Raw genomic sequence first — 22,786 nt, forward strand, 5'->3', positions numbered from 1 at the left:
CGTTTACAAATGGCCGGCAGAAGAGTTGTATACTGCTAGGGTATGTGTGTATGTGACAAATCCTCTTAAAACACTGCAAAGTGGAGGCGGACACGCACGAAATAAGCGGCACTACTGCCCCTGCCCTGGTGCGACACTCGGTCCCCAAAATGTCCGGAACGTGCCATTACTCTAGGGATGGCCTCCACACGCCATCTGATTGTTCCCCATCTTCAGGTGACGGTGAGTGTTGGGAAAACTTCAGACCCTGTCCTCGATTCGCATCGATGCAATGAAGCGTCCCAGAACGTGCCGCGGGTTGTTACGCCGACCTAACGAAGGGAACGTCAAGCCAGGAGTCGACAATAATGGCTACAAAGGCGCAAAGTAAACAAGATACGATCGCGTCAAGTGCTGTCCCCCCTTCGGAGGCCCACCGGCAGCTCCGAGACTTATTAGACAGGAGACAAAGTGGTGTACTTCTTTGTGGTCTGTCTGTGAGTCGTGACATCGTTGCAACGCGTACACTTCACACTCGCTCAGGACGACTGAATGCACGTCAGCGCGCACAGCCACAGCCAGTGCACACAGGGCGACACGAAAGTGGTCGAGAAGGTGTGCGCACAAGCTGGCGTTCGAAGCGAAACTCTTGCAGGGAACATGACTAATCACCGTGGCACAGCGTGAAACACCATTCATCTGCAGTGCGAGTCTGTGGAGATGGGAATACAGTCCAGTACAGTCATGTTATGTGCCCAGCACGAAACTGACAACTCAATGAATGTTCAATGGGAAGGTGTTGAACAGTGTCATCATAGAATGTGAGATGGCACAAAACAAAATCAGCACCTGAAAGAACCTTACTTGTTCAACATAATTGCAACGCATTGAAGATACATTGAGTCAACCTTTGAATGAATTTTATGATGCATTTTATGATAAATCACTGTTGAAGGCGTAATATTGTTTGTTTAATACAAATTTAAAATCCTTCTTTCTATTAATGAATTTCACCAAATAAAAAGAAGGTACAATTATTTGTTTCCTTTGCCACGGTTCGGCAAACATTTAACAACCAGTTGAATCTTGAATGCACTCCAATGCACACCAGCTAACGAGAACCATCGTGACAATGCGATTCAAGATCAAAGCGTAACATCAAATGCAACTAGAACGATGTACCACGACGAAAAGTAGTCGAACAATTGGGAGGGTTGAACGAGCCAAATACAATGAAAAATCTAGTTTGCAACAGCTCTTCTGTTCAGCTTTCGAAAAAAAAACCCAAAAAGAGTATGGAATGCTCAAAAATATGGCTTAATTTGATTCATATTTGATTCAAGAAAAAAAAGAGGTTTGGTTCAAAAATATTTGTTCAAAATAACGAGGTATGGTTTCGAATATTAAGTCAGCCCTTTATTTTCAAGAATATCATGATAATATCTTAGCGCAAACAATCTAACATGAAAAACCACCACCAACGTATCCATCGAAGCTTAGTATACCACCATCCCAACCAACCCTCTTCCAACGACACGTTCATCGAACGGCAGACACTAACTTTTGCCGCTTACATTCCAATTAAAACCAATCTCCCTCAAAAGAGCTGTAACTGGGCAAACTTAACTGATACACATTGCAAGGTAGGAAGGGCAAACGTACGTCCCGCGCAGCAACATAATTTGATGTAAAAAGCTTACTCTTCGTGCCATCATTCCGTTCGGAGCGGTAACAAACTTCTGCACCCCAAAGCATGGTGCAAGAAAAACCTCGTACTAAATGGAAGGAAAACTTTTCTACCCCACCAGCCCAGAAAAAAAGAACCCCTAGTTGCCGCTGGGAAGGGCAAGAAATCACTCCCACGCCAACAAAAAAGGGTGAGTGGAGAAGGGAAAGGTAGGCGCTGGCGTAGCGCCGAATGCCCGATCCGTAATCCTTTGCTGCGCCGTTTGTTACCATTTACCCATCCGTGAATGAAGCGCAATGAATTTGATGACGGCCTGAGGGGTGCACGCCCGGTCCGGAAATGAACAAATAAAGAAGAATCTCACATTACGTTCGGGGGTTGTTTTTGCCGGGAGTCCGAGAAATTTACAGCAACTTTCGGACGTGAAGCAAGCAAGATCAAGTAAACGCGCAGAAAAAGCAGAAAGTTATGCCAGTTGCAAAACACGCCGAACGTAGCTCAGCGTCAGCTAAAGCAAACCTTCCAAACGAGGTAAGCAAAGCGGAAGGACAGTGTCTGCAGTGTGTTTGATGCTGTCTGTGGCGCTACCTTGCAGGCAAAGCACATACAAAATGACGTGATCTATTAAAGCAATTTGTAGTTCCCGCAGTTTCTGCGGCTGGCTCCTGCAACGTTGACGAGGGGTTGTTCTGCTTTTTTTTCACTTTATTGTGGTGTATGTTGAATGCAGTGTTGAGTTTCCTTTGTGAAACGAGCTCACGGGACCGAGCGCGCGAAGTGTAAAGTGGAGGATTCTTTTTCATTCTTCCCGCGCGCATATCGCTTGCACAAACTACCACAACACTCAAGCAAGTGCATCAAGCTGCAAGAGAAGCGTACGAGTGGAACGATCGGAGTTTTGATATTTAATGCTTAAACAGCTGCACACTTGCACCGGGAAAGGAAGTTCGCTTCCTTCCCCTGCGAGATTGCACGGGTGAAGAGCAGGATGTGTAAGGAGTTATGAGAACAGCTGATAAACATCCCAATGCATCCATGTGATGTACAAAGACCGAGGTGTGACGATGTGCAAAAATCCGGAAATTAAATGTGCTAGATAAATAACAAGAGCTTTTTCTCTACCTGATATAACTTGTACATTCTTTAACGTTTTATCACGAAAGTCTAGATAAAAAAATTGCAAGTGTTTGACTTACGGAACTTTAAGTAAAATTGAAATGTTTGTAAAAGGTTGTGCTCCAACATTTGTTTTTGATTTCTTCAATTCAAGCCACACTAACTACATTACATCTCCAACCAAGAACTTTGCCACTGTTTCACAAATCTAGTTTACTCTTTAATGGAAAAAAGAAATCCAGTCCCCGACCAAACAGTGACTCTTCCCAGCGAAACGAGCTACCATAAATCATCCGTTTTGTGTACTGTATTCTTTTCCCGCACCCGTTCAATTCTCTTGCAGATGTGCTTCCCTCCGCACTAGACATATCTTCCGGCACTGCCACCAACTCCATCTATCCGAACTTCTTTCCCTCCGATATCATTGAAGATCCGCCACCCACCAGCACGTATCCGTACTTTCTGTTTCCCTCCAAGAAGTATCCACCGTCGGCATTCGGGTCCGCCATTTACCACGCCACCGTCGACTACATTAACCTTCCCGATGGGCCGGGCACGGGCACGACCAACGGCTCCAGCCCGGACACAGATCAATCCTCCTCCTCCTCCTCCTCCTCATCCTCCTCCCCTGGCCACCCACGGCAGCACTCGGGAACCGAGCACAGCTATCGCACTAGATACGAGCACAATTTTGACACCAGCATGCACCACACCAAGCACCAAAGTCCCACTCACAGTAGCGGTAATAATGCACCGATCGCACCGCCCTGGCCCGATCAGCACCAGCACCAGCAGCAGCCGCATCAGCACCCGTACTGGCACGGTGGCGAGAACGGTACCGCCGACACTGCCGGTCACGTTGGTACGGGACGATGGGACAGCATGTCGGTCCCATCTGACCTCCAGCAGCAGCCGGAGACTGGTGAGAAACTCGTTATCATTGTCTCTGTTTTCATCCATATCTCTATCTCACTGTTGCATTTCTTCCACCAAACAGCTTAGGAGGGAGCGCGAAAGAAAATGCGACGTTGCCTTGCGCGGGGGGGTAAAATGTTTGGACAAGTGTTCGATTGACGCTGAGAGGTGTGCTTAAAAGAGTGCTTTAAAAATACTTACAGCTCAAGTCGATATTGTGACCCGTACTCTTTCGTTTGCAATCAAGCCAATCACTTTCGTTTGCTTCAACACAAGAAAGGCTCAAGTATAGTTCTTCACTTTCTATCACTTGTATTATTCTATTCCTTCTTGTGCGTTTGTCAAAACATGAAATGATTTCGGTTCAGCCAATACTCTTAGACACCGTGCAATATCGAACACTTGTGCCAAAAGTCCGAAAATTATCCTCTTGCCAACAACAGCACTTCTGTAATCACCTGCACCGAAGCTAAACTGTTTGACGCACTTCGAAATGTACTCACTGTTATGACTATTTTGCAAGCACTCCTATGACGCACTACCACACAATCGTACGCCAAAACTTACGCACCTGCACTGTGACGAAGAAACGCACGCAAGCACTCCACGCGCACGGTATTGGTCTATGGTAAACACATTCACGATATCATTCTGCCACCCATAATGATAAACCCATCCAATTATCTCATCTTAATACTTCATCATTCTTTTCACAGGGTAGTAACAAAAATCGAAACATAAAGAAAAAATTTCAATCAATTCCGTTTGTTCAGTTCTAATGAACATAAAGGGACATTGTAGATCTTTGTACTGTGTGTACTCTACAGTCCAACAGATCGGACGAGGTCATATTATCTGAACACACCAAAAGCTCAAATATAAATAAATTATATGTAGGTTGTGGTGTAGGCTGCAAAACAACAACAAATCTATTTGAATCGAGTGACGCAATGATGTGATCGATAATCAAAACATAAAAATAAAAAATCTATGCTCATTGTAAACTACTGGGCGTCTCCATTATTTTTACGTTGGAAGATAATACAGACGAATTACAAACTAACGTGTGTGAATAAATCAATTTAGCACTCGTCAGTCAAGATGTTATCAATTTAATTTCATTATTTGTGTCCCGAATAAATTTCTGAGCTATTATCGCTTGCTGACACCCATTTCGACGCTTGTTATCGCAAAGGGGCTTTCATCAGTTAATGATATGATTACAAGTTGTACATCAAACATGCTCCAATGTGCAACAGGTTTAGCTATCGTCATTAAATTGCTTAGATGGGTTACTGGCTGACTGTGGGATGGGTTTCCATGCAACGCTATCGTTGCACTGATTGGATCTTAAAGTGCAACTATTTAATGGATCCGTATTGAAACGCGAATGTTAAGTGGATGGAAAACCAATGGTAGGCTCGAAGGCAAATTTAATTAATAAATTGAAATACAAACAACAAATTCAACAAAGAGGTTTCGGCGTAATGTAGCATTGCATTAATTTATTTTTTATCTCATCCATTCAATTGGGGAACAAATTCCCAAACACTCGCCAATGATTGGTTTAACAGAATAGCAAAAAAAAAACGAGAAAATTTTGTCACTGTATACGGTAGAGCAATTAAATGCAACATCATTTCCAAATAAATTGCTTCGTAGTTCACTCGTGCAGTCGGTGCTGGTCAAAGGCTGAAAGTTGACTTTTGGTTCGTAAATCAAACCACCCTGCTGGGGTTCATTGACAAAACAGAAAAGCAAACGAACAGGCCCACATATTAAACCCAAAAAGCCACACGTCAGACGTAGGTTTTATGGCTTGTCGCTGGTGAGCGTACGAACGAAATGGAACGCGCTATCTCTGTCGAACGGAAAAGTGCATCAGAAACAATTAAAACGAAGGGAGCAAATTGCAGCAACCGTACAGCGTGGATTTTTTGTTGTTGTTTCAGATTCACTCTGTATGAGTTGAAACCCTTCAACTGCACCGGTTCGCCTACAGCGGATGACCGATCGTATAATGTTTATTAACTAAGCAAAAAAAGCGAACCTCATGTTCCACACTGGCTCGAGGTTCGACAACTGGCACAGTTTGTTGATGTTCATCGACCGCAGTCGGTTACTTAAACCGAACTCATGAATTAAGCGCTATACCAAATGAAGCATTGGTTATGTACCGCCTCTTCCAAGTATTTCCCAACTCCAGCAGCATCCCGACCCTGCTCATTACACAAATACTCACCAACACACACCCACAAAACCAACCACCAGCTCGTATTGTTTGTCCTTTGCATACACTCTCACACACACTCGAAACAAATATATTAACAGGCACTCACACACACACACACACGGATGATTGCAACCACTCATCCACTCACGCAACAAATTAAAAAAAAACCATTGAAGATACTTCACACACGCTCCCTTGGTGTGACCCCCCCACACACACACACATCTCACATCACTCTATATATCTCTTTCTCTCTATCTATCTATCTCTCTTTCTCTATCTCTCTCTCTTTCTCTCTTTCACTGCTACATCGATATTCCTCCACCCTCATTCTCCGTCGTTGCAGTGCGGGCAATGGGTGTGGACGATAATTATCACCGTCTGCTGGACCAGAATATGGCCCTGATCGAGACGCCGCTGGTTGCGCCATCGCATTCCTACTACCCGCAGCACTACAAGACGGCACTCTATCCGTACAACATCAGCGGCTACCACCATCTGCACCAGCACGGCGGAGCCGGTGGCCACTTTGGCAGCCACCAACACCAGCACCAGCACTCGTACGGTGGGTTCGAGTACGAGTACGCAACTGGTGGTGGTGGTGTCGGTGGCAGCATCGGGGGCCTCGGATCCGGGGGCTACCTGGCAGCGTCGGCTGGGTCCGCTCCGGTCGACAATATTCTGATCAGTTTGAACGGTGGCAATGGAGATGCGGCCATCGAGCTCGACGGCTCGAGCTACGAGCATACGATCGACAAACAATGTAGGTACCCAACAGCGGACAGCGCCCTGCAGCGGCACAGGATGTCCGGCTGCGTCTCTATTTGTTTCCCAGCCTTCTTCCCCTTTCTCTCCTATCTTGCACCTATTCTACCAAGCGCGTGAGCCTGCATCTGAGAAGTTCGCCGCCAGCTGTGCAGCAGTGTTCGATTTCGGCGCACGATTCCTGAGTGTCTTCAACGTTTTGTCTTCCTGTTGTGTTGTTTGTTGTCACATACCTTTCTGTGTTTCTTCGATGATGGTTGTACGATTCTGACGATTTTTGATGAGTGTATTGTTGAAACTACCACTTTACGTTATCCTTCTTCCTTTTCATTTCATGTTTTCCAACGTCTTTGTTGATGTGATATCCTCCATGGAGAAAAAATGGTTAATGGGTTTTTTTTATCTGAAAGTGAACACTTCTTTCGATATCAAATAATATAAATATGTGTGTCTTCATCCCTGGATTTAGTTGGTGTTTTTTGCATATTCTCACAATAAAACGATTTAAAAGATTTGATTACAATCATGCAGCCAGCAGCATATAACAATTGTTAAAATAAGATCTAATTATACGTAGAAAAAAGAAGCAAAAATATCAATATTTGCGGAAATTATTTTCTTCATCGAACCAGCATTGCTCTCTGTATGGAGTTATAATTACATGAAAATTTCTTCGAGCATAAACTCAACTCCATCTATTATGATTAATGTCTTTAAAACTTATGTTTCATGGATTTGAATAAGCGTTAAAGATTGCTTTCACAGGCAACGTTTTGATACACCTTTGCAAAATGAAGTGAATTAATTTCTAATTGCATCAATCGCCACAATCTTCGATCCGTTGCGGCCGTACTTTGTTTTATTCATCATCTCCCATTGCTTGTACAGGCTTCGTTGCAATAACGTACCGTGTTGATGTTTTTATTGGATCCACCACCATCTTCGTACACCCCGAAACGGCCCCCGTGTGCCATTGGAATGATCCATCGTTCGATTTACGCCTCACCAGTTGCTGATGTTGTTATTGTTTGTTCATGTGTTCTCTGCCTTCTCCCCTTTTATCTGCGATAGGCGCGTAAAGCAAATGACAGAATTTACCCGAAGCGTTACGTTGCTGGATGCGCTGGGTGTGAAGTTTTGCTGCGTTGTGCAAGTGTTTTCAGCTATCAGCACCATTAATCCGACGATGATCTGTTGATTCAGCGTTCCCGTGCATGGTATTATGGCGTTAACCAATCACAGCATGCGAAGATCCTTGCCGTGGGAAGTGTTTCATTTTTCAACCGAGAGCCATCAACCGTTGTACTATGTACCCGTGAGTGTGTCTGCCGTGGCTGCGTAAATAATACAGTGAAAAAGCGTCACACCAGTGTGGAGAAGTAAACCATTTCACATAAACACCGATACGCGCACATACGTACCACACGAAGCCGACCAGAAGCAACCCGAAGTGATCGTTAGCGTCGTCGTCCGTGGGCGAACTTGTAGTCGAAATTCAGCGGCATACCACCAGGGCAGCGTCTATCAGCGAGCGACCTTCGTTGGCCACACGCTTTCTTGAGCACACCTCCAACCGTCACCATCATTCGACCCTCCCTTCTTCGCACACAACTTCAGACATTGTGTCCATTTCTCATTACAACACACTCGAATCATAATTTTGTCGGTGTCGGGAAGGTAAGTTCTGTCGGGTAGTTTATGGTTTGCCTTTTCATTTCCCCTGACTGTTTTTCTTTTGATTTACAGTTTTGAAGTCATGGTTTCATTTTCCCAAAATAAAAACCCACACAACACACCCTCTTGTACTTGTGCATCCCCGCAGTAAAATAACACAGCAACAATTACAATTTCAGTATGTGCTTTTCAGTTTCTGTACTTTTGGTATCTGGTTTGTGTGATTTAGTTGTATATGTCGTTTTACGTTGATCTTGTTTTTGAAAACCGCAAAATGATGAGATTGATATCTATTTTGTTAAAATTTTCCGTATTTTTGCGTTTGTAACGTTTGATTTCTACAGTCACGTGGGTTGCATTTGATTTTTGTTTTTTTTTGTGATTTCCACGTTAAAAACCACAGCAAGCATATTATTTTGCGTAATTCTAGAAGCTACATAGAAGCCTTAAGCCTGTGCACATGCAAATGATGAAACGTCAGTATGTAATATGATCAATTGACAGAGCTAAAGCGCTTTGACTAATATACGTTTAATGGCGGAAGATCAAATGGATTAAATAAGAATTGAATATAAAGCTACAGCACATTCCAGACATACATTGATTCAACGTAAATACATAGGAGGATATTCTACCAAAACCATTGTGTTATTGTGAAAATGTATTTTCAAATGTATGGTGACTTTATCTGGTTAATTCTTATGATTATTATTATTTACCCATAAGTTAAAGTCACATTTCGAATCAACTGTCTTTTGAAAAAAGAGCTCCGTGTAAGGCACTGTATATATTCAGCAGCCCAAACACTTTGTCAATTTGTCATAACATTTTGATTCTCTGAAAAGTAATGATTGTAATTAGAACAACACCATACAGTGAGGAACAGGATGGTTGATTCGTGATAGCTTAAGGAAAGAAACCAATAATAACTGTAACATATACAAGATTCTGCCGTTCACTTCATACAATATTTGGAAGGAAACTGGTTTTAGATGTAACATATGGTTTGACGAACGTTTTGCATTTAAATGAGTTGTTTATGGATACAGAAACAATGTACTGTCGGTAAAATTCTTCCACCCCACCTTTCGTAAAATCACACAGTTTACACAAAGAAACTTTTTTTCCTTTCTACGATGTATTTTTGTACAGTTTACATAATATGTGTGCAACTGTGTGTGTGTGTGTGTTTTTTTGTAAGTGAACACACTCGCAAAAAACTACTGCTTGATACCGGACCGACCACAGAAGACATCATTCTTAAAATATGCTCATAAAAACAACCGTTTAGCTTCCTTCAAACACCGACTCGCTTACACACACTCACACACAAACAGAAAACAACCTTCACCAACCATAGTTTGGCTTTAGTTTCCGGTTGATGTTTTTACCCTACCCAGACTCCAGCGAGAGGCCGCCGCTGACATAACGCTTGCGTCGCAGCAAAGCTACACGGAGTCGTGTGCTGTAAATCTAACTCCAGGATGTGGTATACTTTCCTTCCTTTTGTATTTTTTTTTTGTTTTTTTTTTGCGGTTTAGGTAAAGAAAATTTGCCTTCCGGTAATGTTTTTATTGCAATCGCGGTACTGTATGCCCAACGACGCTCAGCGGCCCAGTTGGCTCAGCCCATGATTTACGATAATTTTATTTCTTTCGTTTTTATTGATTTCCAGCACTGGGCAAGCTAGCTGGACGATTCCAAAGCCAAAAAGTAGGGCTACAACGAACCGTGTTTCCGTTAATTTTTTGTCCTTTACCACATGGTTTATGATTTTGTGATGAGCCACAACCATTATATAAAATATGTTAAAAGCATGAGGAAAATCTAGCGTATTCATTGGGTACAATTTTTACCAGGAATAATCGTACGATGTGTGCAGCAAGAAAATTTGAACAAAACAGCACTTAAAAGTTAAATGGGAAAAACCTTCAACTCAGATAATACAAAAAAACACCTTTCCAATTAAAATCAAGTGTGAATACACCCACGCATTGACATCACTTAGCGAGTGGATTCGATTTTCACCCTCCAGCTTGCATACATTTGCAAACCAAATTTAAATCTATTCAATGGTTCAACACCAAGCACCAGAAGAATCACTTGAAACGACTCATAATTGCTTGTTTTTTGCCTCTTAATTTAATTACCTTTGAAAAGGCATTAGCGAGAATGAAAAGAAAATACCCGCCCCAAAGCATCGCAAGCTAAAATCACTCTCACATCCTATGCATTTCAAGTGCTTCTAACTTCTACTGCCAACAGCTGGCCCCTAGTCCACGGTAATGTACGGTGGATGGTGCTGCGGTCGCAGATTTAAATGCAAATTTATTTATTGAGTTTTTAATTTTCTCCTCATTAAATTTGTCGACCGAGTGTTTTTTTCTTTTTTCTTACTTTAGTTTGCGTTTCGCCTGACCGTTGCAGCAAACGAGGATGATGTCTTTACATTTTTTATGATTTCTTGTTCGTCCGTTTCTAGCCACCTACCATACAAAAATGATCGTACGTCCAAGCACTCGTCACATTTTTTTTTTATCAATGCTGTCCTGCTCTTTGCTTTCTCTCTTGCCGTTTCACTTTCTCTCTTCCCCGTACACTTGCAACAACAACACCAACAACAACACACACACACGCACTAACACATATTCCTGACCCTTGTTAACTTCCTGTTCCCACCACAACACGAAGAAGGCATCCCGAATACACACGCTAAACGCCAACTTGCTCATAATCTTCCTTCCCAAATTCAAATCCTACGAATCTTGCCGAAACATCATTGAGTTTCAAGGAAGAAAGAGAGATGGATGGAAACAACTATGGAAGGGGGGGGAGGGAGGATAAACTTAGTGGATGGTTCCTGCCAGGGACCTGTAGGGAAGTGGGGGTGAAGGAAATCATTTTCATCGAGTGGCTGCGCTCATAGACGACTGCAAAATTATCGTCATCCGTCGTCGTTCACGGAAACGTCAGCTGCGCTGTTCCGGCTGTTCGTTGAAGCTCGTTCGCTCCACACCCTCACGCAGCTCGCTTCCAGCAGAGGGCCATTATCGCTACAAGCCCGCTAGCGTACGACCGGCACCGTCCGCACTGCTCACAGCTTGCCGACCTTCCCTATTAGTAGCTTTAATAGCCTCGCTCCAGCTGCGCCTTGAGACGGCATCCCAGCATTCCTCGTCAAACGATTTGATGCTAAATTTCAAATTTATGTTTTATTTATTAATATTTTTCCACTCTAACACCGCACTTGTACCGTGCGGGAGGCGGACAGGCATTTGAAAGGAGAGCAACAAAAAAAACAAAGGGAAAGACGGTCGGGTGGGATTTGTCGCTGTATAATGTTGCTTCGACTTCTTTCAAGCGACCCAGACTAGCGACGCGCTTTGAATGTTAAAGCTCGAACGACATTGTTAATTAAAGCGATTTGTGCTGAGATTAATCGGCGACAATGTTGGCCGACTTTGGCTCTTTACGGTTTGGAGGAGGGTAACACTCTGTTTTATGTTACTGGATAAAGATTATTGTAAGTCGTCGTCAATAGCAAAACAACAAATCTATTTCGATCATAAAAGTGATGTTTTACACATTTGATCAAATCTAATCCCGTGTAACAATCTGAAATTTAAAACAAAACATTCAACCAGTTAACAATCGTACCATTTAAACGATCAATCGTGCCATCACCAATCAAGATCATTCATGCGCTTCATCATTTACAAATTTTCTGCACATTAGCATATGCTTCTACGCTAGAATAGTATTACTGCATTTTGCCTTGCCTTACTTTACGTTTTACTACTTCTCGTTTGTCACTATATAGTTCTTTACTGTTGTTAGTTGATTTGTTTGTTTAGATTACACTAGCAACGGCGTCATTAGCAACGCTTATCTTCCGACAAACGGTTCCCGGTTCATCGATTCAACCGACGATGGCATTGCGAAAGCTTTCAACGGTGTTGTAAAGAAATGTTCCACTCACCTTCCACACATATCCTCGATCTCGTTCTCGTTGCCTTCACTAGCTCTTCATCTTCGTACGTTTCCGTACCAATACACTCATCACAATCGTCCATCGGTCAGAACCAGCAGCTCGAATCTTCTCTTCATACGTTTGCAAATTGTATCGTTACCCTTCTTTACAATTATTTGCCTCTCTATCTCTTTTCCATTTTCACATTTTGGACTATCAATATCTCGTACTTTTCCTTCATGTTCGTTGCCATTTTCTGACCACTTCTCTCAAGCTACTGTTCCTGAATTGTCGATACAAAACAGGTACCACCGACACCTTGTTCTTTTGTCTGTTTTTTGATTAATTACATTTTTTCTTCAAATATTTCGTATTATATTCTTTCTATAACTTCTACATGCATATAAATCAATATGTATATGTTTGTGATTTCTACTACACTACTACTGTGTTCGCTGGTGGTGTAACATTTATGAAAACGAAACATACACAACCGACTCACGTAAAGACGAAATAATACACATTCCCGAGGACCTTCAGCTCGGGCGACGACTGTTTTACTACCGCATACTTCCGGTGCAGATGATTACGTTTTAGCAACGGCACTTTCTATCTCTCTCTCTCTCTCTGTTTCGCTCTGATTTCGAATGTAAACATGATCCATGCGACTCACGCTATTGCCTGCTTTCCCTCCCCCCATCACAAAATAGTCGGATCGGACGACATAGAGGAAAAGGAGGCGGAAATGAGTTTTATTCACTTCCAAAGTACCTGCCATCTGGCGCTCGACTCGTGTCGCGACGATCAGGTCTGCTCGTCCGCCCTGAAGACGGTGCTGATGCACTGCGATCAGCATCGGTGCAATCGGAATGCCTGCATGGAGTCGCTGCAAAGCTTCTACAAAAGCATCCACGACGATCTCAGCCTCGACATTGCCTTCTGCCTGTGCAGGTAAGCCTTCGCATCGGTCACGCTCACTGCACTCATTGCAAAAACTTACGCCCCTTTACCGTCCGTCGGCAGAAAAACGCCCAACCGGCACGACAGCTGCATGATCGCGCAGGAAAAGCTGCATCCCGTGTGCGCCCAGCGACCACCGGAAAGCCTCAGCCAGCAGCAGTCTTCATCGACCGGTAACGGCATCGCGTACAATGCGCCGCCAGCGTGCCACGCGGTCGCGGAGCTATGCCGCGAGGATGAAGACTGCCGCGCCCGGCTGGAGGTGTTCGAGCAGTCCTGTGCGGTGGACAGTGTGACCAAGAAGTGTGCCGGAAAGACAAGCGCTTGCAGGCAGGCTATGCTTGGCATTCTGGGCACACCGCTCAGGACGACCTGCGCCTGCCAGGGCTCGGACATGCAGCAGCTGTACGACTGTCTAGGCTGGCAGCGACTGCTCTGGCTCAACCCCTGTGTCGGTGAGTACTGGCGAGAGTTGGGTGGGAGAGATGGTCCTTAAAACCTCGTCCCAACACGGCTGTCTTTGACTGCTTACAGTCGAGTCGCAGAAAGATTTTCACCTGAAGCGGCTGGCCGAGCTTGGGTTGCTGACCACTACGACGACAATGGCAACTACCACCACAACCATGACTACAACTACCACCATGCGAAGCACCCGTATCACCCATCCACCAACGCTCCCTCCAACCAAACCAAAGCCAGTGGTAAGCAGAAATCTCTGCCCATCTGTCCTTTATACAACCTTTTCTCTGACACCTGCATTTGATGTAAAATTTTGCGCACAGTATCGACCAAAGCCTACGGAAATGCACACGATCGAGACGAACTACGTCGAAACACCTGACACGCGTCCGGAAACGTTGGTACATAACCAAAATGGGCTAATCGAGCGAACGGATCTCGATCGGGGACATTCACCGCCACAGCCGGACGAGTACGATCGATCAACAGGCACACGACACCAGCCGGTGGATAGCGACAGTGAGGATGATGATATGGTGGGACGCTACGACAAGGGCATCTATCAGCGGCCCGACGAACAGGTGCTTCACGTGGCCAGTACGGAGGTGCAGGAGCTGGAAACCTTTCCACCCACTACCGTTACAACAACCACAACCGAACCGACAACAACGCCGGTTCCAATCAGTACGTTCCCGCAGTCCAGTAGCATCGCTATCGATACTAACCTCTTTTATCCCGTTCATTTGCAGGATACTGCGTGGTGCAAAGATCTCATCAGCCCGATCAACTGATCGCGGAAGGGAAAAGTCGTCGGGTAAGTAAACGTCGATACACGGTTTTGGGTGAAAGGCTATGTGCATGATCTTACCCAACTTTCTTTCCACCTTCAACAGCTCTACATTCTCGATGATGCCGAATGTAGCGAGCTTTGTACGTGCGGCGGCGGTGACTCGCTCGCCCTAACCTGTCATGCGCTGTGCGTTCCACTAGCTCCCTGTCGGACGGCCCTTGCGTACTACAGCCATGCCGCTCCAGCATACCAAGCGTTCCGTGGCCGATGCCTCTGCTATTCGGGACGGTTCATCTGCATGAGGCCACCTCCGGGAGAGTACCAGCTTCCGGGTGAGTCTCTATTTACAAGCGTGATCGCAGTAGTAGCGTCGAAAGCAGTAGTTTTGGAGTATAACTAAATTTCCTTCCTCACATTTCAGGTGGCATATTTCTCTTACTAGGTTATAGTTCAACCGACGAAGCACTGTTAAGACCGCACACTAACTTAGGAGTACAGGACGCCGTACGTGCCCTACAGCAATACGTCCTGCAGCATATCGATAATTCGGTAAGCAATTACGCGAAACGGCATATAATTCATCTACTGATGATCGACTTTTCTGTCCGACCTTTCCAGACCCACTGTACATTAACACTGTTCAACATCACCGAAGAGAACATCATTCTTTCGATCAGGCTACCGCTCGATCCCAAGCTCACACCGATGCAGTTGTTGAAGATGGAGAAGGTAAACGGATGCACCACACGTACACATTCAATCGCTCACAGTTGCTAACTGAGTGTTTGTTTGCTCGTTCTCTCTCTCTCTCTCTCTCTCTTTCTCTCTCTCTCTCTCTCTCGCATTCTGCCACCACCTTACCCAGGACCAGTGCACCAGGATACTGGAAACGATCAGCCACCAGATCAACACACAGTACGTCGAGCTGTCCGCCCATCGTTTGCTCAGCATCTTCAAGATGGCGGAGGTACAGATCGTGTGGCCCGAGGTCAGTTACGCCCGGCGAAACACCACACCCCCGCCGGTGGTTAGCTTGATCGCGGCCCTAGTGACGGTGCTGTTTACCGTCTGCGGTACGCTACTGCCACCCTTCGTCCGGTGGAATCAGCGGAACCATCAACGAAGGATAGCAGCATCTCCATCAGTTACGTGACGATCGACAATACCGATCTAAAGTGTAGGAAGGAAGGAAGCGTAGGGCACATGCACAAAACCTCCCATCCCTTTGTCCACTGTCCTCATATTGACGGTGTGAAACGCAATGGGGTCCGAGTACGACAACCGTGCGCAAGTACGCGAAAAGCTAGTAGGACTGTGTTAGTTGTAATATAGTAGGATACTTTCGCCCCATGACGGTTATTTAGTGTACGATTTTAAGTTACAGCGCCCATCCGATCGGATGATGCGTGATTGAACGGACATCGTTTTACTCAACCTCATTATCAATGCCATTCAACACACACCCACACACCCTCACCAACACACGCTCCCGAAGGTGCTAATACTCATGCTTTCACTATGGCTTCGATTACTATTACCACTATTACTACTACCACTAATACTATACTGCTACTACTGTTAACAAACTACACATACTCTTATCACCCTCATCCCACGTTGCTATCTCGTTTTTATGGTTATCATTATCTTCTAGAAGAAATAAAGAAGAAACCCCCAAAGAAGTACTACCTACTACTTCGCTCTACCACACACCAGTGTCACCATACTGACACCGACTGACGTGATCGTGCTATTGTTGTAGATGATTCCTTGCTCAGTTCTTTCGTACCGACCGAGTTCTACTGTGCAGAGTGTGAAAGCAAAATGGCGTGAGATTGAAACCTTTCAATCTACTAGTCATACAAACTCGGGTTAGTGTGTGTATGTGTGTGTGTGTGTGAGCATGAAAAAAATAAGCAACCAGCCCAGTAGCTGGTGCGATCGAGAGTGATCCGCTGTGTGCATTGGTACGTTGTTTGGTGAGCGTGAACGGGTGCACTACTATCGGGTGGCTGAATGGACGAGCTTAAAGTGCTTTAATTTTGGTTGGAAAATTCCTTTCACCAGTGAAACTGAAGCACAAACTAGCACTGGAAGCTGATTAGTACATTTCGATCGTCGTTAGCTCATGTGTGTATGTAAGTGTGTGTGTGTGCTTGTATATTTGTGCTTTATTGAAGAAATATAAGTTGTGTGGGAAGACCAGTGATTTGAAGGTAGGAAATGATCGGTTTTATGTTGGAGTTTTCTTTATTTAATTATGCGAAACAAAGAAATACTTCCAATTTTTCAAAACATGATGATTCAAACTACGATCCGTTTGCTTTGTTGAAAAGATATGTGTGGATACTTTTTTACATATTTTATGGTTTTTTTCACTTAATAAACACTCCTTGTTTCATCATTCTATAATATACAAACATTGAACAGTCAACCATTTTTGTATAATTTGATTTACATGGAAGCCTTTAATCTATTAACGCACCCTACAAATACTTTACAGCACTTTCATTTCACCCAAACGCGTCGTAATCCAACCAAAGGTAAAATGAATTTCGCGAATTTTTTTGTACGGTTTTATTAGAAGCTGCATATTCTGGTACTTTAATACTTGTGACGCTTTTTTACCATCCTTGCATTGCCATTGCTTGCTAAAATTACTCTTCGCAAAATACATTTCAACCTCAGCATTAAATCTGGCACCGTCGGCCGGTGCATTCTCAACAAACATATCTATCCCTCAACCCCGATGCACAAACCTGCCCAAAACTAAGCGGGCATAGAATTGTCCTGTGCTACTGGGCGAACACGCGAAACCGGCAGCACACAAAACCGGGAAGCAAATCGCTCTGCATTCATCGAATCATTTACCCGTGAGACCTCCCTGCATCCAAACTCACGCCACCGGAATGAGCGATAGTGTAGCAATGGCAAGCACATTGCGCTCTGTCCAATGCGCCCGCACGCTAGCGAGCGAGCAAGCGAGCGTGTCGGGCCCGGTGGGATTCATCAGTGGCGCTACGCCATTTATTGTCATCCTGTTTCAGCAGGGAAAGCCTTTTTTTCGATCCCATTCAGCTCTGCCTAAACCATTTCCTCGAATGTTGCGTTTTATTTCAGAACAACGGGGTAGCAAAAAAAAGGAATTCATCAGTCGAAAATGTGGGCCAACACACAGAGGGTGAACGAGGCGGGATGGCGAAATGGTCCATATCATCGCCACGCTTCTATGGTTCAGTCTGCGTCAGTCTAATGTAAAGATGAAAAGAAGCGCACGGTACAAACTAAAACAACAGCTCATCCTCCCAAAGAACACACTATCAGTGCCAGGTTGTACAATGTGTGTGTGTGTGTTTGTGTGTGCTTCTGTGGTTACAAGCACGGTCAGAAACAGCGGAAGGGAACTACAAAAAAGAAACAAGAACAGCTTTGCTTCAATCCTATCAGGCTCTCTAACCTTTTACCACTGGCCGCAGTAAACAGTGGCCACTCCGCAGCACACGGTGCGGACGGGGCAGAAAATAAATCACCCAAACTCACCGAAAAGAATCGATAATTTGAGAATTGGACATCCGTTGATAATGGCCATTATTCATACGCGGCTGCTGGAGCGGTTCGGCACACCCAACCGTTGTTGGGAATGTAACAACGTGCACCAACGCGAATGGGTTTGAGGAAGGATTTTCGATGGGGGCGTACCAACGCTGGCTTGTGCGAGTGTGGTTCTGTTCTAGCCTACTCTACCCCTTTGTGGAGCTCATAGGACCATGCACCGTGAGCTAGGTTTGCCACATTTAAAAACTGATCCAACAAAAAATGTGTAAACTTGCCGAGCAGAGTGTTCTGGAGTGCTCGTCGTTTCCATCCAACCGATGAATATGGAGCATTTCGTTCGATTTGCACTTCGACACCGTGCTTAGTCTGCCACTTCCAATGCTCGACCAACCATGATCTTTACATGAGAGGGATCGAAAAAAATCGACAAACACACACACACACACTCACATATGTGCTTCAAAAACGGATTTTATAGTCCCTTGTTCGACACGCTGTCTGGGCGGCTTGGTGGGTGATTGGATTGGATGCTTTCTCCGCTCCAGTCCCGTACTGACACCGAATTGGATTCGAGTGGGGTATCACTGTTACACGTCTGTGTAAGGTACCGATCTCCCGGGAAAGCTTGTTGAATGTGTGTGTATGTACACTGACAGCAGCGGTAGTATTATAGCAAGCGATGCTCTGACATTTAACTTGCGTGCTTTGTTGTTCTTAGCTCGACCCTTGCCGTGGATCGGGTTTTAAAGACACGGTAACAAGATCAACACCGTTCGTCGATGACCTTTTTTCTTACTCTCTGTCGAAGATTTGGGTTCACAGAGGACGAGTTGAACTGTAACGTATGCTGCGAACGCTACCAGCAAATGGTAGGGCGGTATTTTTGACATCGTTTTCGGTCCACGTGAATTTTTAACGATCCCCTGTAGGGTCATTAATAATGCAGAGCGTAAGATTGTTACTGTGTTTTGTTTAGTATACACTGTTTTTCTTTAGTTTGTTTTAAGCAAGAATTAATTCATATGATAGGCTTACGCAGAAGGCGTCGTCCACTGTATGCACCACATTGAAATCTGCCCATTTGTCCTCTAACGATCTGGTTTCGTCTTTTTTTCTCAGGTTCGCTTTAATTTCACATTCTTTTTTCACAAAATGTTTGTTTTTTTTCTATGGTTCACTTACAAAAGCAAGATATCTTCCTTCATATTGCTTGTTATCTTTTCGTTTATAGGAAAAACGAGGTAATTTATCGAAAAATAACAAAACAAAAATGCTAAAAAGAATGAACCAAATGCAATGTTTACACATATCGTTAGCAAAAGCCAGAAGGATTTATAGAATCCAGCAGAAATATGTATAGCATAAGGTGTACACATTAGCTCCCGTTTTGTAGCAGTAGTGACAAAAAATAAAGCCATGTCCAACCAGTGTTTCGTAGGTAGCGGATAAGGTAGAGCAACAGGCGACTGGCCATTTCATTTTCCACCCGTGCGCTCTAGTTTTTGCTTTTGTCGATCCTTTGTGTACGGAAGCTTAATCCTTACTTTCTCTGCGACACTGCAACAAAACGCTTATCAGGACCCATTCATGTGCTTTGACTGCGTGTGTGTGTATGTGTGAGGAAAGTGTATGAAAGCGAACAAATGTGTGTGGAAAAGTGTGCTCGAATGCGTGCGAGGAAGTTAGTGGTTGCGTGTGTTGGGGTAGGTAAGGGCAACGTAATTTAGCTGGTATAATAATGGTAGCGAACGAGCGTGAAGCGCGTTGGTATGAAATTGAGAAATTAAAACTATTCAACTCTTGCACTAATGATATCGGCAGTGCGTGAAATGAAACAAATGTATGATCTTACAGTCGTATGTTTGTAAAAATGTCTTCCTTAACAAAACAAAATAACAATTCGAACACACAAACACTCAGTAACACTCTGAACACGAGCATACACACAGACACACACATTCGAATTTGGTACACACTGCAACATCGTACACACTGTGAAGAAATCAAAATACTCTCACACTCACTCACACACAAAACACACATCGGTTATTTTGAGAAAAGTGCACTCAAAAAGTAAATTTAAAAAATCCACTTTCAAACACTACTCATCACATTGAAACACACTCATACACACACAAAAAGCGAAACACTAGAACAATATGAATTGACTAAATAAGAAAGTATAAGATTAATAAAACCAATGTTTGCCGCTTTACTGTAAAATGCAACTTTGTAAAACAATGTGACGTTAAACTATAGACAAAACCAAATGTTTAAAAATAAACATGTGCGATGGTAGGTGCAAAGCATGGTCATGGTCACGTGGTGTGGCCAGCGTGAGGTACGTGCACAAGATTACAGCAGGGATCTTAGGGTCCCTCCAATCGCAGAGCACCTTCAGCTGTAGCGAAGGATTGCACAGTAGAGATAAATAGTATCTGTATCAGTACTCGAAGAAGCTGTGAGCTATCTGTCTGTTAGGCAAGTGGAACCCTGAAAGCGGAAAATCCAAACTAGTGAAGTAAACCAGAAAATCATTAACAAAACCTAGAACATACGCAGCGAGAGAGTGTCGCGAGATGGCGAAAACATACAAACAAAAAAACAAACAAACAAACAAATATTTCTGAACAATATCACTTACCCTAGGTGACGATGTTAGCAATAAAAGACACACAAAAACAAACAAACAGTCATGCCGCGGTATCTATGCGCTAAACTAAAACAACCCAAAATGTAGTACCATCCAAACAACGGAAGTGGAGGAATAGGCCTCCGAGGTTTGCCCTCGTGATCGCGTATAATGTTGTGTGTACATATATACATATTATACATGAAGATATACATATTAAAAATTATAAATATACATTATACACATAAACACATAATCAACCAACGGTGCGGGAAAGCTCTGAGAGCCATACGCCACGCTCTTGGCAGCGAGCGAGCGTCGCGCGAATGTACGAAGGTAAATATATGTGCATGTTCTTTTAACATTTTAGACACTTTGGAAGCTTGCGTTTTGAGTGAACATTTTAGGTTTAAGAGCCGTTGGTTATGATTCCTGGACGATCCGGTTATGAAGGCATGGCTGAAGGTTCGAACCGCGTAAGCGTAAAGGAAAACAACTGAAAACGATGAGTGTTTTGTTTGAATAGAAGAATACGCAAAGAGAAAATTAATGCATACCACTAAGAAAAACAAACTCACATATCATACAGTTCACATTTTCACTTACAAAACATTCGCAACAAATCACCCACACAAACATACCACGTTCATACCTTCACAAATAAAACAACTAGAACGGGGAGCACTGTAATCGAATATGACACACCAATCATCCTTACCAGTCGTTGAACCACACATACACACACACAGATCATACGAAAATACACTGAGCCAGTTGCACTGGAGATTCATAAAAGCAAATCTAGAAAACAGTTTCTATAACAAGAACAGTTTTTATCAAAAGAAGCAGCTCCCTTCCTAATGGCAGTGCTTTATTTGTTACGGACCGGTTATTGTTGGGGTGAATGATTGTTGCTGTTTTCAGTCCTATTTTTATCATGCACGCTTTATGGGCGCTTGTTTAGGTTAAATTTTAGCAAATTTTAAATAGAAAATCCGTCACATTCTAGACCAATGCTCATTCACAGGATAGGAAAGACGTGCAAGGCCCGAGAAAAACCAAATAAGAAAAACAAAAACTGAATTGAATGACCATTGTTTATGTACGTTGAATGCATACAGTAATCTTTAAACGACTTTACGAAACCCGCCCAGCCAATTTGCCGAGAGAATCGAAAACCGCAAAAGTTGAACAATTACACGAATATCATCACATGAACATGTTGTGTTTCTTCGCGAACGAATCGCAAGTACGAATAGTGGCACCAAACCAATGATAACTCCTTTACCACTAGGAAAGAACAGTAACAATACAATACTGTTTTACAAGGTTTCCTCCAAACAACTTTATCAGCATCAACGCCCTTCTGCATCCTTTTCATAAGAAAAACACGCTTTTATGTTCAAATTGTTAAAATCATCCGTGGGTTATAATAGGTTCAAAGGATTGAAACAAATTCAAGAGCAATGTCCAACATACTGGAAAACAAAAACATTACTGATCCGAAAAGAAAACAATAGAAGCAAAGCGTGTAAAGATAGCAGTTGAAAAGAAAATGAAGAAAGCCCCTAACAAACCAATATTTCACCAAACATCAGTTCATAGGCTCGAGATATGGCGTGCGAGGCAACGAAAAACAGTGGGGGGAAAACGGATACTTAAAAAAAGCTAACAAAAGAAACTAGTTCAATGTAAGCTCCCTGTAAGGACTGGAAAGCGTGGTGTGTGGAGAATAAAACAATCTAAAGACAAAACTGTACCGGATTAATTGCAGGATTCAGGTCCCTATAAGCGTATAAGCTTCGAAATGTGTAGCGCGTGGAAAGAATAAAGGTGTTTCTTGTTTGCAGCGGAAGTGAGACGGGTGGCAACATAATCTCACCTCAACTTGCTTTTCGAAAGGTAAGCTCGTTACGCTATCATCCGATCGTTCAAACCGATGGTAAGTTTGTTTGGTTTACAGACGTTCGCCCGTATACGGATCGCTGTTCGCTCAACGTGGCAATGCTGCTAAATCCTTCCGCTTATGATTGTTGTAAACCAATATCAGT

At 43.7% G+C, this 22,786-nt stretch overlaps 1 protein-coding gene across 4 annotated transcripts in view; it reads left to right on the forward strand.

Annotated features, from left to right (window-relative positions):
• LOC120898596 overlaps positions 1–22,503 on the forward strand; it is a 122,009-nt gene extending 99,506 nt beyond the window's left edge. For 2 of the 4 annotated variants that reach the window (XM_040304672.1, XM_040304670.1), the window contains 10 exons: positions 3,126–3,704; positions 13,050–13,290; positions 13,363–13,754; positions 13,834–14,000; positions 14,082–14,442; positions 14,508–14,572; positions 14,652–14,880; positions 14,970–15,097; positions 15,167–15,277; positions 15,414–22,503. In XM_040304672.1, coding sequence (XP_040160606.1) covers positions 3,126–3,704; positions 13,050–13,290; positions 13,363–13,754; positions 13,834–14,000; positions 14,082–14,442; positions 14,508–14,572; positions 14,652–14,880; positions 14,970–15,097; positions 15,167–15,277; positions 15,414–15,701 — 2,561 coding nt within the window. In that variant the 3' untranslated portion in view covers positions 15,702–22,503. Of the gene's footprint in view, positions 1–3,125; positions 3,705–6,276; positions 6,694–13,049; positions 13,291–13,362; positions 13,755–13,833; positions 14,001–14,081; positions 14,443–14,507; positions 14,573–14,651; positions 14,881–14,969; positions 15,098–15,166; positions 15,278–15,413 lie in introns of all 4 variants that reach the window. The other 2 variants (XM_040304671.1, XM_040304673.1) reach the window with 2 other exon arrangements.
• Positions 22,504–22,786: the final 283 nt, after the last annotated feature.

Source organism: Anopheles arabiensis, chromosome 2 (genome assembly GCF_016920715.1).
Source record: "Anopheles arabiensis isolate DONGOLA chromosome 2, AaraD3, whole genome shotgun sequence".
NCBI lineage: Eukaryota > Metazoa > Arthropoda > Insecta > Diptera > Culicidae > Anopheles > Anopheles arabiensis.